Consider the following 18,335-nt stretch of genomic DNA (forward strand, 5'->3'; position numbering starts at 1 on the left):
AACCACTGAGCCTGCCTGTATCCATCTGTCTGTGTCAGTCTGAGCCCGCTGCTGGGCTCATGGAACTCTGAACCTGCCTGAACGCTCTGTGGGTTCCTGGAACCCTGGATCTGTCTGTTCCTATTTGGATCGGAACCCCTGTTCAGGCTATGTAGAACTCCCAGAACTGTTCTGTCTGATCTGTTTTCCCAGAACTGGATCAGTCTCCTGTCTGTAAACTGCGGCTGCTGCATCAGTATGCTCTGGAAGGGTCAGCGCCGCATCTCCTTGGCCGTACATCGGCTGATCCTGCCTTTGATGAGAGGATGGACTGAACTATCAAACCACGTAAGTGACTCACACGGATAATCATCTTGTGTGAAATTATCATGGTCACGTAGCTGTGCTTCTCCCACATCCAGAGTGCCATTGATGAGCGATGCTCTGCCTTACCCCTGCAGCTGCTACAGGTCCGCTGATCCACAGCAGCTTGTGTTTCTGTTCCGTTTTATTATTTTTGTCATTAAGCGTTCTGAAACTTCCCACTGTTTGACTCACCTGGAATACTGGGTCCATCTGTCCAGTTTTATGACAGAATGATCTGCCCTGATAGCTGGGCTGAACCGCATATATAGCAGAGAGAGCAGGTGAATAAGATCAGTTATAATTAGAGAGCAGGGAGGGTACAGCAGGTGAATGAAAAGAGTAATCAGATAAACTACCGGGGCTGTAATCATGACACCTTATGCATTCAGAAGAAGGAACCGAAAAAGAAAAAAAAATCAGATGTCTGTGAGAGCTGCAAGCCTGTAAAAACTCTGAACCAATCATTGCCATTACTACCCTGGTGTAAAAAACAATCCGATGCCTTTATCTCTTTCCCTCATCCAAGGATGTAGAAGACTGTAGGAGTTTTACATCAGACTGTTGACAACTGCATTAAGTATAGTATGTTCTTTTGTTTTTTGTTGCTTTTAGTTTGAAAATGATTCCAATGGGCTCAAAATCAAAATGGATGTTTTTGCTTTTCCAACAAGCTCATGATTTTATGACATTTTTCTTTTACAGTTCAGGGAACCAAGCAGGACTCCTTTGGAACCACTTTGTCTGGGCTGGACTGCCAATCTGACCACATCAGATACATCCATCTTTGTGTGGACAGGGACTTTTTTTCAAAGCTTGTACAGATCGGATTGTCTCCCAAATTTGCATTTGTAAACAGGAACCTTTATATTTAGTATTTCTATAGTATACAACTTTTATCTAATGTTTTAATTTATACTATATAAACTTTATAGTTCATTTCAATTTCAAAGAAGTTTTTTTTGGAGACATTATCTAGTCTTGGACTCTTGCTGTTTATTATTGGGGATTTCCTTTTTACATTGCAACGATTCCAGCTTAGGTATTGAGTAATAGTCGCTCTGTTGAATATTTAATTCTATTTTGAATGACAATAGCATTCAAATGTTTATTTTTCTTCTTACCTATCAAATGAGGTGATATGCACCAAACTTGAAAGACCAACTCCTTTACCTGTTGTTTGTCCTCTGCTTTTGTTTTTGTTTTAGATTTTTAAGCTGCTTCATTACACTTTGACAGAAGCACTGATGATCATAATATGGGCTTTAAACTGAGTGATTCTTAGGTTAGGAATAGTTTGACTTGACTTTTCTGCTTGTAGGACATGCATACCCAAAGTACTAGTCTCTCATAAATATTAGCCTTTCCTCTGTTACCAGTATTTGCCTTTTGAGACACATGACAGCAACATTTCTTAATTCTCTCTGTAGCCTTTCAGATAACTCACAGGCTGAACAGAAATTGCTGTAGTCAGATTTCCTAAGTTTCTCACACCTTCAATTTGCTATATGAGATATCTAAGATAGCATGCACTACAGCTGGGGGACAAGTAGTCTAAATATCGCCACCTACAAGCCTTCGATTTCTGAGCCAAAATCCCAAAGAAACTGCAGTCAAGTGCTTATCAAAATCCTCCATTTTGGACATGTGTCTTCTCGGGCGGCTTTTACAGTATAAAAATGGGCCAAGTCAAAGGGGTTGCCTTCCTCTACAGCCGCCCCTCACGGATGCTTTGGAGGTGAAGGGGCAGCAAAGGAGGAGGAGGGGGGACCTTCAGATATTCCCCTTGCGCTGGACTTGAAAGTTTCTGTTTCTGTGAACTTTACATCAAACAAATATGGGCTGCTGCCGGCCCCCTTTGAAGTGGCAAGTGGGGGAGGAGTGGGTGGAGAGGTGGTTAGGGTGGGCTGTCAGGACTTAATACAGACCTCTGCCTCAACACGCTCTGTGGCAAAACGGACCCCGGTGCATCAAAAGGTCTGCTGGAAAAGGCACGAGATCAAGAAAAAAAACAAACGGACCTCTGAGTTACCTTTTCTATTGCATACAGGTGCATCTGATGCTACGGGGAGATCTCCCCGCTCCTCTTTGTCGCCCCACTTTCACGGCTTAGTCTTTTCTATGAAGGGGAAATCCTAAAAGACCAATGGATCAAAAACATAAAAATACCAACTTAAACTGCCAACATATAACTCTGATCTTATACTATTGTGGAAAGGAAAGAACATCACAGTGGAGATAATAATGTATGGCTTCAGTCTGCACAAATGAGTCGTTTCAATCAGTATTAACAACAGCCTGCAGCTGCTGCTGCTCATACTGTAAAATATGACCCTTAGGAATATACAATAAAACCCGGTTCCCACCCTGCTTTACAGATATATCTTATCTCGCATTTAAGAAGCCATATGTTGTTTACATGAACTCAAAACTATATTGAAACTAAATGTAGATAGCCTACATGGTTTTATATAGAAAGACTTAGGTTTAAACTACTTTTTACTATAGATCAGACACAAGGACATTATCATATATACAGGGTGCTACATATTCATTAGTCCCTCTCAGAAAAAAATGATAAATTAAATAAAGCAATATAGAGTAATATTTTACTGCAGTGGGGATCTGATATGGAAGAATGTTTTATATGATTAAAAAATGCCTTTAGATGCTGTACTGATATTATCTTTTTTGGGGAAAAAAACGTCTTTACAAGTCCTGACCATCAGTGTATAACTCAAAATTTTTGAATGCCAAGAACAAGTCTTACAAGTTTACTTTCACAATTCTTTGCTTGAATTAAGCCTATGCATTAATAAAAACTTTAGCAGAAATTGCTTTGAGGCTCTATCAGATGCACTGGACATGGAGCTAAAGGAATGAAGAAAGCAAGAGAAATGGAATTAAAAGTCAAAATGAATCTAGGTAAAAAGAAGTAAAGAGAATACAAGACAACACCCTAGAAGTTTGCTTCTACACAACAGAAATAGAGAAATTGAGAAACAAAACAGTCAACTACTCTATAACAACAATGTCAACAAAAAATTCCGAACACAAAATCCTAAATTCAGATTTTTTCATTAAATCTCTAGCAACCAGATACCTTTAGAATAAACACAAGGAATGACTTTTGTTTTTTTGACTTTTGTGTGCTGTATGAATATTATTTTGAGAAACAATCCTATATTTTTCATTAATCTAGCACTCAGAATTAAGTGCCAAGAACAACTCCAACAGATTTACATTCATAAGTAGAGCTTTACTACATCCAAGCATATCACCAGATAGCAAAATACTGAACTGATATCTTATTAATGCATTATTTGTTTGCTATAGATCAATTATTGGCCTAAAAAATTGTATCCGCTGTAACTCTTGACTTTACAAACGTTTAAAATCTGCTGACTCATAATAGAACCAAGTTAGCCTATGGGCGGTTCTAGCCAGGGGCCAACGGGGGCCAGTGCCCCTGTAGATCCTGTCCTGTCCCCTGTTATGGTCCCTGTACTGAAGACATTATACTAAAAGAAAATCTAATGAAGATATGCGCTGGAACAGACATGGTTACTTATAGGTCCTTTGGTTCTATTTCATTTTTTTCTTAAAAAATTCAGTTTTACTAATTATTTAAAAACAATAAGGTGATAATAAGGGTTCAATGGTGTTGAAATAGGATCCCAGTTTTTTTCAAAACACTTAAAAAAACACTCAAATTTTTACAGCTTAATAATCTTGATTTCTAACTCTGATTTTATAGAAAGCTGTCATTTTAACTCAAATTACAATAAAATTCCTAAATTATGAGTGTATATATTCCAAATATTTGCTTTATTCGATCTTTTAGATATTTATATAGCTAAACTTTTTTTGAGTTGCTTTTTGCTGTTCTATTTTGATTTTAACGATCATCCAAATGAAAATTTTTCAAGCCAAAGATAAATATTTTCAGTTGGAAGAGATATGATTTTAATGAAACGTAATTGAATGGAAATTTCACCTTACGCAGCTCTCTTAATATATTTAGACTTAGACAGATTTATTTGTCATTTTATTTACACAAGTGTAAAACAATAAGAAATTTCGTTTAGAATAGCTCTCTGGACAATTTCATTCTTTTTTTTAAGTGCAGCCTTGAAGAATAGTAAATATATATATATATATATATATATATATATATATATATATATATATATTCCCTATATTGTCTTTGAATAATATGCTAAANTTTTATTTACACAAGTGTAAAACAATAAGAAATTTCGTTTAGAATAGCTCTCTGGACAATTTCATTCTTTTTTTTAAGTGCAGCCTTGAAGAATAATATATATATATATATATATATATATATATATATATATATATATATATATATATATATATATATATATACAACTCGCTGGCCCCCTCCCGGCCTCCTGGTACATTTGCTCTAGAACCGCCAGAAGAGAAAAATGTAGAAAATGTCTGAAAAGCAAAGTCATGTATTTCTCAAGCTCCTGGGGTTATATGGAGAGGCGGGCACAGGGACCCTGCAGACTGCGTAAACACTGAGGGCCCGCCCTCCTGCTCTTTCCCATGCGCCAGCATCCACTGACACTGGCCACATTAAACACCCTGCATTCATAAAATAAGAAAGAAAGAAACGAGAAACCCTCCAACGAGAGCAAGCCCAGCCGCTTCCTACAGCCGCACCGTTTCTGCGCCACGCACGGCATTAGAAAGCCCTGAAAGTCTACAGAGGGATAGAAAGAAAAAGAGAAAAAAATGGCCAAAACTGAGAGGCAAAGACGAAGTTTGAAAAGTGAGGAGTTCTTCTTTGACTCAGAAGCATCTCTGTTGGATCAGCAGGATTTCGACATGTCCAGCTGCGCTTTTAATGACGTCTTCAACACCAAAGAATCCCACATGGAGCAGATCACTTTCCTGAAAAATGTCCAGGTCCTGCTGGAGGCTGCGAGGTTTCTGGAGAGCTCCGAGCGCAAGGACGGAAGTGAGTTCATCCTTGCTGCGTTTTGATCCCTTTGCATTTTTTCTGGATTTCAGAAGGAAAAAATAGACTTCTTTGTAAAAAAAAAAAAAAAAAAAAAAAAAAAAAAAAAAAAAAAATCAGACAACAAAGGCCCGAGTTCATTGAACTCACTGTCTGCAAAAAGCACCCTCTATATGTTCCAGTAGAGTAATACGTGCGATTGGAGCATTGCAATTAGAAATGAGAAAAACAGTTTGATTTATTTTTAGACACTTCTGCATGCGTGTTGTTTTTTATATGGCAGCGTAGTTGCTGCCCTAAAGGCAAGACAAGGATCTTTATTTTTTTCCTCCTAAAGCAGGTTTTATTGCGATTCAGCTGTGTGCAAATGTAATAAAATCTGATCACATTGCGGCGTCCTTCGGCTCAGTTTAGGATGATGTCATTGCCTCGCAGACTCTGTGGTAGAAAATGATCATATGTAACAGAAAATACGCAATAGATGCATGTGAATTTTATTTGACATGTATTGCTGTAGCTATTAGATGTGCAAAAATGTCAATTTTGTTACCATTTATACAACTATGAATAAGTTATGAGACTTTTTGCAGATGGAAAATCTCTACATGCATTGAGGCCATGGCTTCGATTATATATATATATATATATATATATATATATATATATATATATATATATATATATCCTATTGATGTCCTATTGATGCTGTCATATTGAGTCGGGAATGTTTTTTTTTTTGTTTTATTAAGAGGATCTTAGAAGATTTTTCATTTATGCAGGTGTCTACAAAAGTTGATTTTCTTTTATCGCTGAAAGATTGACAACGTGCGCATGAGAAGGGCACTTTTCACATGTAACGTGGGAATCTTCATCAGATCGCTGGAAACTGCTCCTCTCTCTCAATTGTTTGCTTCCTGCTATTTGGGGGCGTGCCGCGCTGCTTTCCACATGGCGCAAACCACTTCTGCAGTTGGTCAGCTGCCTGTTAAACCCTCCTCGTCCGTCAAAGTTCCCCACCAATCAGTCCTGTGCTCGTCTCTGACGTCACGTGTTGCTGGGCATGGCTTCCGTCGGTGAATACACTCCCATTGCCGCGGAGAAGTCTGGGACTTATAGTTCTTTTCCTTTAACGCCACCTTAGTCATATCTTCGGTTGGACAGACGGTTCTTAAACATCACTACAAATACAAATTAATCGAGAAAACAACAGTAATAATTACGTCTCTTTGATTTTATATTGCTTTTGTAAATGGACATTTAGAGAAGTTTCATAGGCTAAACACGCTTCCATGCGATACAAAAACAGTAACTGGGTTCATGTTTAGTTATTTGATACATTTGATTAAAGTCTAGATTTGAACATACATAAGTAACCAATTATATATTCAAGTTTAATAAAATACATATTAGAATACAAACTATAGATTTTGATTTATAATACTTTTTCACTTATCAATGCAATTTATACCTTAGTGACTACCCTAAATGTCTAAAGATACAATTCTGTTCCTATTTTAATGCATCTATCTCTCATTTGTAGACAATAACATTTATATATTCAGCATCTATTATTTTTTTAGATTATTGCACGTTTGGCTCTATCCTTGGACTTGTGGAGTCTGTTTTAGGGAGTTTTTTTAATGGTCATTTAGAAATACAGAATAAATAATAGACAAACTCTCATTGCCTAGTTTTTATATGAATTGAAAAAATCTAAGAAATGGTCCAGAAAAAAAAAATCTGATTTGTAGCCTCAAATAGTCGTTTCAATCCCATTCACCTTAATACTCAATGTCCCATAGTGCACCGCGTTTAAAGCAGCCCTTTCCCCTCCCCTCCTTAGTTCCTGCCTCCCAGCTCAGCAGCTAGGTAAACAAACAGGACAAGAGAGGAAACGAGCAGCAGCAGACGTTTTTTTGCTGGGTTCCTACCCCCCTTTGAGATATATATTTTTAAATTTTTTGTATGCTTTTTTTGTAACAAGACAAAATGAAATGCTGTTTCATAGAAAAACAGTTATTTTAATACACGTGTACGGATTCTTTTTCTAGCAAAAATCCAAAACTACGGGTTTTTAGTATCAGTAGCAGCTTGCTAGCTCGGGTAATAAGGCTTTATGAATTGTCATTTAAATTTAAGATAAATACTAAGTCGTATTTACCCAGTTAGTGCTGATGTAGTGCTGTCTTCCATAAAAAAGAAGAAAAAAAACGGTCCTGCAATCGTTTAGCTAGCATTTCACGCTGAGCAGGACAAGAGAAGACAGGGAAGAATGACTGCTGTCCAGCTTATTAATATCCAACGGTTATTGGAGGCGGCTGAGTATTTAGAAAGAAGAGACAGAGGTGATATGCTTTATTCTTTTAAAGGTCTTTAATGGCCTCCCAGAGCTGGTTCTTGCCTGCCTTTTCCACATTGATCTGCTGTTATTTATCACCGTTGATTCTCTTGTTTTCAGAGTGCGAACATGGATATGCTTCGACCTTCCCTTCAAACCAGAGCACAAACCACCAGAGGCAGAGGAAATTCCGAAATAAAAAGTTCATCAGTAACCACAACAGGTAATATGCTCTCTGTCATGTCATTTATTCCTGGAGAAATGTATTGTGCTTTATGAATGTGGACAAATATTTACCTTTAAATGCATTTAAAATCCACCCAGACTAAAAAGAACTAGAAAAAGCTTTATATATATTCTTTACATAATACTTGATTCATTTTTAAACCATAGTGTTGAGGCTTAGAACATGTAAGAAGGCATTTTTGATGTAAGAGTCGTTTCAACAGCTGATTGATAAACCCACTTCCTGATCCAGGTTAAAAAAAACTGACACAAGAAACGGCATAGTGTTGCCCCATTCATTTGTAATAATTGTGAAATATTTAGGCTTAATTAAAGAAAAAAGTACTGTTGTTTTTTTATATTCTTTTATTTGAGTCCTGACGTGTTAATTCTCTTCCACGTTAAACGACTTACAGCTGTACTTTCTGTTTCACTATAAAGAGGACTCTAATTGTATTTAAATAAATCCTTCAAATAAAGCCCTAACAGCAGTATTTGATTATGGAAATGATTATAATTTTGAGTTTCAATAATATTCTGTAAAAATTTTAAAGGTATTTACTAAAACATATCTGGTTTTATAAAACAGGCAACCAACGTTGAAATGATTACAGCTATAATATTTTCGTTTATATTTTTGTAGCTACTTAGTTGCATGAATTGCATCTACATTTTGAATAACGTAGCTTTAGAGTAAATCTGCTTATTGAGTGCAGAATAGTTTGAAATAGGTTTACCATCTTAGGAGTGTTGGGTTGTTTCCATTTTGTTTTTCATGAACAGAAATTACCAAATTTTTTTTTTTTGCTTAGCAAGGAAAACCCCCTTTCAGCCAGCTGTCTAAGCAGTGCTCAGTAGTAGTTGCTGGACGGGGAGCTGTATAGTAATCTATGCTCCTATTAGACTGAGAGATACTGGTCTCTCCCCAGCTCTGTCCAGGGCATCGCAACAAAAAAAGACTTTAAACTGCATAATTAGTTTTTATTGTGATGCCTTTTTTATTTGATGTACCTTGATATTAACAACTGGCTTGTTGATTGAATGCAACGTATCTTTAAATCCCAAGTTTAAACAATGCTTGTTAGACAAAATAGACAACCACGGATGAGTTGGCAAAAAAATGTCATCAAGCCAATTTCCCCCTGATCAGATAAAAATCAAACAAACAAAAAATACGGGAAAAAAATAAGCACATGCAAATAATCTCTTAAGCCCTGCATTTTGTGTCAGATTGAAAATTGACTTTATTAAGCCTTTCTTATCTTTTATAGTTGCGACCTCAAAGGAAAACGTAAAACGTTATCAACCAGATTAAGCCTTATTGGTCTATCTTTGTAAAAATTTAAATAAAGGTACATGAAATGACTCAACTGTTTCATTTCAGTCAATAGCTGTTGTAAGCACTGTACTTTTGTGATTTTAAGCGAATTTGCAAGTTAAAAAAACATTTTCAATAAATACTTAGTCTTGCTGTCAAACAAAAATTAAGCTGAATGTTTTAACTGTGAGGGTAATGATTAGTTGCCTTTTTTTTCTTTATCCCTAGCTGACATGCCATCTGCAGTAATAGGTGGGAGAGGGGCAGGACTAGGGATTTTCATGGAGAGCCTTTTGAACATTAAGATTGGATGTAAACCATACGTTTTTATGTTGACTAATTCCAACCAAAGCTTCGTCTTTAGTGTAAAGATGAACCTATAACTGGTAGCAAAAATATCCACCCATAGTTGTATACCCAACTGTGCCCATTGACAGCCACACAAGCTGTTTAATATTAATAAAAGAGAGCGCCACAAACAGGAGCTGCACATTACTCATCACAAGAACTGAACGCTGCCTTGTTCTGCATGGCAACAGTCTTGATCAGATAAACTCAAAGTCTGCTGCCCTATTTATGGCGCTTAGGATGATTTGCCTAGAATCGGGGAAAATGTGTATACAGCTATGCCTCCACATTGAGAGATTGCATAAAGGGAGGCTTTTTAAAACCTCCAACAATGTTCTAGATTTGACCATGTTGGGAAAATATACCCTTGGTTACATGGTTAAGGGCTGGTTATCCTCCCACAGCAGTGTGCTGCAGTGAGCTTGTTGCAGATATTTTTGATTTATGCCCAATATTGAAGCGTGATCTGTGCCATGTTATTGCACGCAACAACGCAAGAGGGACAATCACAAACTAGCTGTGGGTCTATATACGGCTAAAGCGGTGAGGAAGTGGGGGTAAGTTTGTACAACAACAGAGGGACATGAAGGCAAAAAAGAGCGGGGATCCAAGAGGAAAAAGGGTCCCAGTGTTCCCGCGCAGCGCTTTTCTAGCTGGTCCATCTTCATGAGTCGTTTTTCACAATGGAGATCATACAAATAAAACAAGCCGGTAAGGTACCAAACAGGAAATACGCATTGTGTAGAGCAGAGGTAGATTTGACCAATCAGAAGCGGCACTGTCTGCGGTCACCTACAATTTTGGAGAGGTGCACCAGAGTGTCTGTGGAAGGGGCAGGGGAACATTTGCTTTCACTGCAACACACACGCAGGCGACCTGGTTTCTGAGCATAAACCAGCCTTTAGTGTCTCTTACACCATCCTAAAGCTTCTCGTTGTGATTTAGCTCAGTTTATCTGCGTCTTCAGCATTCCACAGTTTTCATACTAAAATAATGCCAGGAATTTTATTTTCTGGCATTTTCTTCATCAGAAAGTCATCATTTCATGACTTCTGACAGGTCAAGTGAATCGCACGGCAAACTTCATCCAGATAAAATGCTCTGCTTGGAGAACTTGTATCTCGACCTTCATGCAGTTATCATTTTAACACTTGATGGATCACTCACTCTGCACATGCGAACAGAAGGATAGTGAAGATGTCCTTTGCCCATGACCTGACTCATCTGTATTGTATATAAATAACACGGAATCTATTTTTATTGCACTGATGACCTTTGGCTGTAATGGACCATCATAGTATACCCACACCTCAATCTATAGTGTTATTATTTTTTTCCTTAAAGCAGCAACGTTCTTAAGTTAGTTCAATTGTCCTAATAGAGATGATGCTAAGGAATGTTTTATAGCGTTTACATTAAAGCTGAAATTCATTGAGAGCACTTTGTTTTACCATCGTCGGCTCGCTCCAGTTTGCAGCTGCCTCCTCAGTAGCGGGTTAAGGCTTAAAAGCTGCAGGCTTATCTGACTCTGTCCTCTCCTGCCTGCCGTTTATAGCAGGGATGCTTTATCTCGCTGACCCACTCTACGGACGTGCATACATGCACACATACATGTACACCCACAAGACTACAGGAGGACGCCTGATGCTGTAATGTCTGGCCTTGAGCCAGTTTATAATCTCTGCTACTCTGTTGTCATGTACTAGAGATTCAGATATTGGAGTCAGGATGCAGGAAAATGGTTTCTGATTATACAATATTTGTGAGGAAGTAATCTAACTGTGACCGATATCTTTAAATAGGAGGTCAGACTAAGATAGCTGTATGTTCCTGTCTGATTAGGTTTTGGACCAGGGCGGACTTGAAGGCTGGCTTGTTGCAGGGGAGTGGTTAAAGTTACATAATTCAATTTCTGACTCGGATAACAGCATTAGTTATTTCCTGTTTTCTAAAATAATTTTTAATTTGCGTAAGATTTCTATCAGTGTAAATATTTTTGCAGAATGTGACCTGCTCTGCTTGGCATTCTCTTAATAGCTTCCACAATTTGTGCTGGATTCTTCATTCCTGAAGAGGAACAATCGACTGGAATCAAACACAGTTTTGGTAAACACAGGGTTTTATTGTCCTGCAAAGGGGATGTGGGTTACTTAGCAACCCAGATGAAGCGTAGGCACTGTGACAGACATTGACGCAAATTATGAAAATTATGGTTGTGTTCATCTCCTGTTTGCGAAACACTTAAGCAGATGTACATGTCTGGAGAGCTGCTGCCTTTTCAAAAGAAGTATTTGTGCAAATTCTGGGCATCTACATTGGTTACATTTGGTAAATTCATCTTGACTCACATCGCAATGAATGTGACTGGATGTTGGAGGCTAGAGCGTTTCTAAGCATGGCAGCAGAGATATTGATGATGTGAGTTAATACCTTTAGAGGTCATGTGCAACTGCCAAGGCACTCCGAGTTACAGGTAAAGAGCTCTGGCCAGCATATCTGGAGTAATGTATTTTTCTTGTCAAAGATGTTGTCTGTACTCTGTTCTTGCTCTGCCACAATGGTAAGGTCTTGTTGTGTTGATGTACAGAGCTATTTGGGAGTATTTTTCTGTTGTAAAGGGGATATTGCTTCCCGTGTCATTTACCTTCATTATTTTTACATATTTATATTGTATCGGGCCCAAACATAAATGCATGTTTTTATACATTTTTTATGTTAGACCAAGATGATGTGGTACATGGCATGAAGGGAAAGTAACATATTTTGTTACTGCAGGTCTTATGTGGTATGTCTGCCCAAGTCTGTTTCAGTCTCAAACAAGTTTGTTTCAAGGATTGGCCTGAATTTAGGTCAATCCTTCCATGAACTCCCACCAGCTTCCCTATCAAAAAGCACGCCCAAAACATAGTGCTGTCCCTGCCTTGTTTCAGAATGCACCGTTCGTTTTCTTTGTCATTTAGAGTTTTGCTAATTTGGCTTAAACCAGATCGGTAGGTGTAGTTCAATCTGAATTTTACACAGTATCCATCTGGAAGGACTCCTGTGGAAAGAAAAGTTAGGGACATTCAGTCCAATTCTATCAGCTGATTGGGTATTTACCAAGTGGAACCCCATGTCAAGCTTTTAGCCAATCACAGCGGTAGTAGTAGCCAAGTTTTACAGCAGTAAGGCCAAACATCTAAGCCTTAGCCACTTTGTCGTCCATAGGAGCGGCAATAGGAGACATGATTATAACTATAGGATCCCTCTGCAGATTCTTGATTTGTTTCACAATGAGCAGAGTTAACTGACAAATGTCTAAAAACAGATAGGGAGAACACACAGACATCAGTCTCATTCGCGAAGTTAAAAATACTTTAATTTTGCTATTTTTTTTTTTTTTTAAGAAAAGCAATAGAGGGTATTCCAGCTAAAACATTCTAATTAGTAACGTATACAGGTACATTCATTGGCACAATCAATTTTGTTTTGCTTCAGTCTGCCGCCACTGATTTATGTCATACACATTACTGCCTTCCATTGGTTTGTAACATTTCTTTATTCAAGGCTAATGCATCTATTAGCCCCTGGCTAGGTGGATTTTCAGGAGTTTTTGAATTCACAAGTCCCGCAACAATGTAAGGTTAGAGTTTTGCTTAAAGGCTAGGGAATGAAATTTTGGCCTAATCTGGTCAGAACTCCTCCTTCCTTTTTTTTTAGCTATGTCTGCTGGATGTCTTGTGGAAAACTGTGATCAGGCTTTCTTCTTGGAGTTCTTCCATACAGACTGAGGTTCTCTGCAGCTCACAGTTGGAACGTAAACACCAACAGTAAAAAAAAAAGATTTCAGTGTTGTATTTTTGTTTTTTCCAATACTTTTTTTCCTTCTCTCTATACCTAATTGTTGCTTTACATCCAAATGAAAAATATTTAAATTCTATAGTTAAAGAGTCTCGAACTGCCACCATGTAGGGGAGTAAATCACGCTGTACCCAAGAACCTGAACCACATTAAAAGAAAGCAGTTTAAGAATCAGGAGGAGGCCGTGTCTGGTCTCAGTTTGTTGCCATACAAAGACACTCAGGGACCAGCTGATTCACTTTACATTAATAACACAGGACTGAGCCCTGGATGCTGCTGCGTACGGCAGTGCATGCCCAGCAGCACTCACACACTTTGGATTTAATACTGTACTCAGTGGAAGCATAAGTGCCTTCGATGTCACATGCATCCTCAGAGCTCTGTTGTGCATTACTGAGTAAGAGGCTTTATGATGCTGCTGTGAATGCCTGGATGTCATGTGGATATTTGCTCATGTCAAGTCTTTAGTATGTTGGGTTTTCTTTCACTTGAGTTGGTTTTCATTTTGCAAATCTGAGCCTTCATTGGATTTTCCTTTTGTATACAACCCTGATCCAAATCTTAAAACCAGGGGAAATAAAGCTACAAGCATTGGCAGCTGTTTTCCATGCTGGATCACAGCAGAATTATAAGAGAAGAAGAAATGTGTGAACCTTCCGAAAAAAAATAAAAGGGATTACGATGATCATTAAAGATTATATTTAACAGGGTTTCTGCGGGTCATTAAAAGTCATTAAATTATTATTTTTTTTATCAAGGCCTTAATTGGCATTAAAATTCATTAAATGCTATTATCATGGCATTTAAAATGCTTTATTTAAAAAGAAAAAAGTAAAAAAAAAATTGTGTCAGATATACCAATTCAATTCATTTATTTCTATAGCGCCAATTCAAAATACATGTCATTTCAAGGCACTTTACAGTTCACCAGATCATACAAAAGTTTTCGATCTAAGAAAAAAAACAGTTGATAAATCAGAAATAACTTGTGTTCCGTGTTTGTGCGGAAATGCTTCCGGTTAATCGTAAACCTGTATGTTCGGAAAAGAAGTTCGAGGCGGAGGAAAAGCTAGAGAAAATGCTTTTCCAACAAATTTCAACAAAAGTGGCTGAAATAAGGAATTTGGGACATGGCTGCAGCCAGTCGACGGTAAAGATGACTAAGGATTTTGCCATATATGAGAGTCATTGTTGAGTCAATGTTGATGGCATTAAAATTATTTCTAAGAGCATTAAAAAGCATTAAATTAGGGTTACTCGTTCCTGTATGAACCTTGTTTAAACTCCAAAATGTTTTGTCATCAGTTGGTTCAGTGGGGCATTTTGGCTCAGATCTTATTTAATTCATTTGGATCTATCTCATAACCTTATCTGAATTTAAAAACACCTAAATTAATGCATTAAAACTATGCAGCGGTAGTGTGTTATGAGGGCCCTGCTTGTGCAGCTTAGCAATACTTTGTCATCTGGGGTTTGCAAAATTGTGGTTCCTTGACAGAAAAGGGCATGGAGGCCATGTTTATTTATTACTTTAAATTTTAAGGAACAGGATATTTAACTGTTGATCAGTTCATAAAACATTTTAAAAAGTTGCTTTATTCCATTTATTTCATGTGTTTACTGCATTAGAAGGCTGCCTTTATTACCTTATCATGACGCACCAGGACAAAAATGCAAATGTTTTATCTTTTCTTGTTTTAGTATAATGCTCAGGAATGTTTTCTATGCTTTTAACTTCCTCAAAATCCAGTCCATATTTATCTTTCTGTTTGTGAAGAGCTCCCCTGTAATATTTATTGACTGCTAATGTTTTCTGTATTTTTTATTTTTTTTTTCAGGTCAACACACAACGAACTTGAAAAAAACAGGTGAGTTGGCATTATTTAATCTTATAACATTTCATGTTTATAGTACAGGGAAAACCTCACACACACAGCCACACCTTGGCCTTACAGGTGAATGAGTTCATTTTGTTTCACTTTCACTTTTCTGTGAAACAAGTTTGCCATCTTCTTGAAGTAAGCTCTACATCTTCAACAGCTGTTTTTAAAAGCAACAAACTAACATTGACACCCTCATGCGTGTTTATGCAACGCCCTACTGCCCCAACCTCTGATGTTTGCTCTCTCTTCTCCTTTGTGTGCAAAGGCTGAAGCACAAAGTCACGTTTTATAAAGTCCTTGTGGTTTTGCATCCATCTGAATGTCTGCATGCAACTCATCCTTTGTTATTGCGTTGTTCTCAGCTTTGAGTCTTTGTTCAGAGGTCCGGTTTAGGTTTTTAGATAAAGTCGAAGGTTTGGAATAATTATCGACAAGCAGCTTCCCCCAACTATAAATTCTCTGAGTCTGCAATTTCTCTTCAACAATAAATTTTATACTTATAAAATAAATTCTTAAATGATTCCTATATATATATATATATATATATATATATATATATACAGTTGTAGCTCAGAGAGAAGACTAGTGACCATACGATGAGAAAGTTTCAAGTTTTCAGCCTTATAATGATGATAACATGCCTTTGGGGGGTGTTGTTAGCTTAGCTGTGTGAATGAGGTTTGTAGAGCAACTCTTTTGACGTTTGCTGACGTGCAACTAGACACTGTTGCATAAAAACAATGGAGGAACAAATACCCAGATCTCTTCATAATGCAATGTAACTTGTAAGTCTGTTCAAGTCATTTTCCTTCTTCCATAACAATGTTTTTTTTGGCCTGGTGTGTGAGTATCATTAGTGATTAGTGTTACAGAAGCTTGTCATATCTGTTTCTGGTGTGGCTGCTTGTTTGAACTTCAACTAAGTTTGGTCTAGCATTAAGGCGTAGAAATATGCAACATTTGTTCTTTCTTTGCACCTACTAGACGCTTTGGTTCTTGCTCTTCATGCAGAAACTGTTTACTAAATACAACACAAAGCCGTCTATATTTTGAGTTTCACCTGAAAAGTTGCAGGTACACTGAGTTTTCATAGTAAGTGCTGTAACTATCTGCACATTTACAGTCAAAGCTGAGCTTAAAGCTGTAGAAACTTTCTTATCATTATTGTGAGATTTTTATTGATTGGTGAACAATATAAGCATGGCAGCTTTTTATTCAAAAGACTATAAAATACTTGATGCTTTCAAAGGTTTTACATAGTTTTAAAAAGCTTATTTTGGTGCCCATGTTGATGCCTATCTGCTGTGGCTTCTTGGACAGACGCAGATTTAGGATTCTTTGCAGCCCATCCTCTGAAGAAACCGAGAGAAGCCCTTATCAGATTAAGATTACCGCCCACGTAGGAGTCACCTATGTTTACGCTGTGTGACTTTGCAGGTTTCGAGTCAACCTGTTAAGGGTTCCCTTCGACTCTATAAATAGGAGTATCTAAACTTAAAGTGTTCATTACAAGCAGGGGAAAAAAAAAAGATGCCTCGTGTTTCATTATCTCAGAGTGTGTGGGAACACTGAAGGGACGTAGGAGGATGAATCAATTCAGCGTAATTACATATCACCTCAGCTTGTTTTTTCTCACTACAATCCCTGGCAACTTCCTCTGAAAGCTTTGGAACATTGGAAGGAGATTCATTGGGTTAAATATAGATGAGTTGATGTGTCATTTCTGTGCTAACGTGCATAGCCAGTCTTTGGAGACGCCTGGCCTCAGCAGATCAAAGCACCAGAGCTGCTGGGCTGCATTTTACAGTGTTCCACCTACACAAATGCATTCCGATAACAGCACCAACTTATTTCTGAGATCACCGTGTTTGAGACTGTGGTTGCTTATCTGTGCTGTACGATTTGTTACAATGGCCGTTAATGGAATATAATATCAATCACAGCAGACCCTAGAGAAAAGCTGTTAATGGGCAAACAGAAAGAATCGTTGGTTGGTTTTCAGTGCTGAAAAAGCACCGTACAGCACAGACAAAGAACTTATCAACATGAAGGCTTTTTTGTAAGTAATTCAGGAAATGTTACATAGTTTTCCTATGAATAACTGATTCAGTGAAAGAAGGCTGCAGTTGTGGTTTGCCGGCATAACCTGAATTTCTATGGAACTATTAAGCAGAGCTAGAAGGAAACAACCAAACCTGGAGTCCAGTTCTCGTCAGTAATTAGCATACACCTTTTATTACTAGCATGAGTGTCATATTCATTGCTGACTATTTAACAGTAGAATTGAATCACTCCAGTGCACTGATCAGCTGGTTTGCCCAGATTCCCTTAAATTTAAACAGCAGATATTTGAATGTGAAACCAATCTTATCCACCAGTCTTGTCTCCATCTGCAAAGGCCTGGTAATCAGCCACTGTTAATGCTCTTAACTTCACATTTAAAGTTCGGAACACTACCTCATGAGCACTTTCTATCTATTTTTAAGTACTTCAATTAAAAACAGAATAGGAACCTTGAAGATGTATGACAGTTTAGGGGTGTAAATGATAATCGTCTTGTATCGATGCATAGAACCAACAGCCAACGAATCCAATGCATCGACACATCCACAAGAGTATTAATTCATTTTTTTTTTTTTTTTTTTCCTCCGGTCTATTTTTATACATTTGCTCTTGGACGTAATTCTGACTCCCGTGCTCCAATGGCGCCTAACCTATTTTGCTCTCCTACCTCGCTTTCTTTAGCCACTACGCTCTTTTAGCTTGCAGTATTTTTTGCTGCAAGGCCTCTCAGAATCTATAACACAGAGGCATTATTATTTTTCAGTGAATAAGGTTTTCATAGGCCTAGGTGGAGTACAACTTTGCTACTATCGTTATTAGCTGTTGTTTCTCATATAAAATGCATAACTATATTAAAGCTTTTATTGATTTATTTCAAATTTGAAACAATGTCTAGCCTGTAATAGGGGTGCAACGGTTTACAAAATCCACGGTTTGGTTCGGTTCACGGTTTTGTGGTCACGGTTTTTGGTTTGGTTCGGTATATGT

General features: G+C 37.6%; 1 protein-coding gene across 2 annotated transcripts in view; it reads left to right on the forward strand.

Moving 5' to 3' along the window:
* The first annotated feature begins 4,953 nt into the window (after positions 1-4,953).
* mxi1 (MAX interactor 1, dimerization protein) overlaps positions 4,954-18,335 on the forward strand; it is a 38,142-nt gene continuing 24,760 nt past the window's right edge. The window contains exons 1-3 of one of the 2 annotated variants that reach the window (XM_015372661.1): positions 4,954-5,332; positions 7,791-7,893; positions 15,240-15,269. In XM_015372661.1, coding sequence (XP_015228147.1) covers positions 5,107-5,332; positions 7,791-7,893; positions 15,240-15,269 — 359 coding nt within the window. In that variant the 5' untranslated portion in view covers positions 4,954-5,106. Of the gene's footprint in view, positions 5,333-7,217; positions 7,678-7,790; positions 7,894-15,239; positions 15,270-18,335 lie in introns of those variants that run through there. The other variant, XM_015372662.1, reaches the window with a different exon arrangement.

Source organism: Cyprinodon variegatus, unplaced genomic scaffold (assembly GCF_000732505.1).
Source record: "Cyprinodon variegatus isolate N-32 unplaced genomic scaffold, C_variegatus-1.0 Scaffold74, whole genome shotgun sequence".
Lineage (NCBI taxonomy): Eukaryota > Metazoa > Chordata > Actinopteri > Cyprinodontiformes > Cyprinodontidae > Cyprinodon > Cyprinodon variegatus.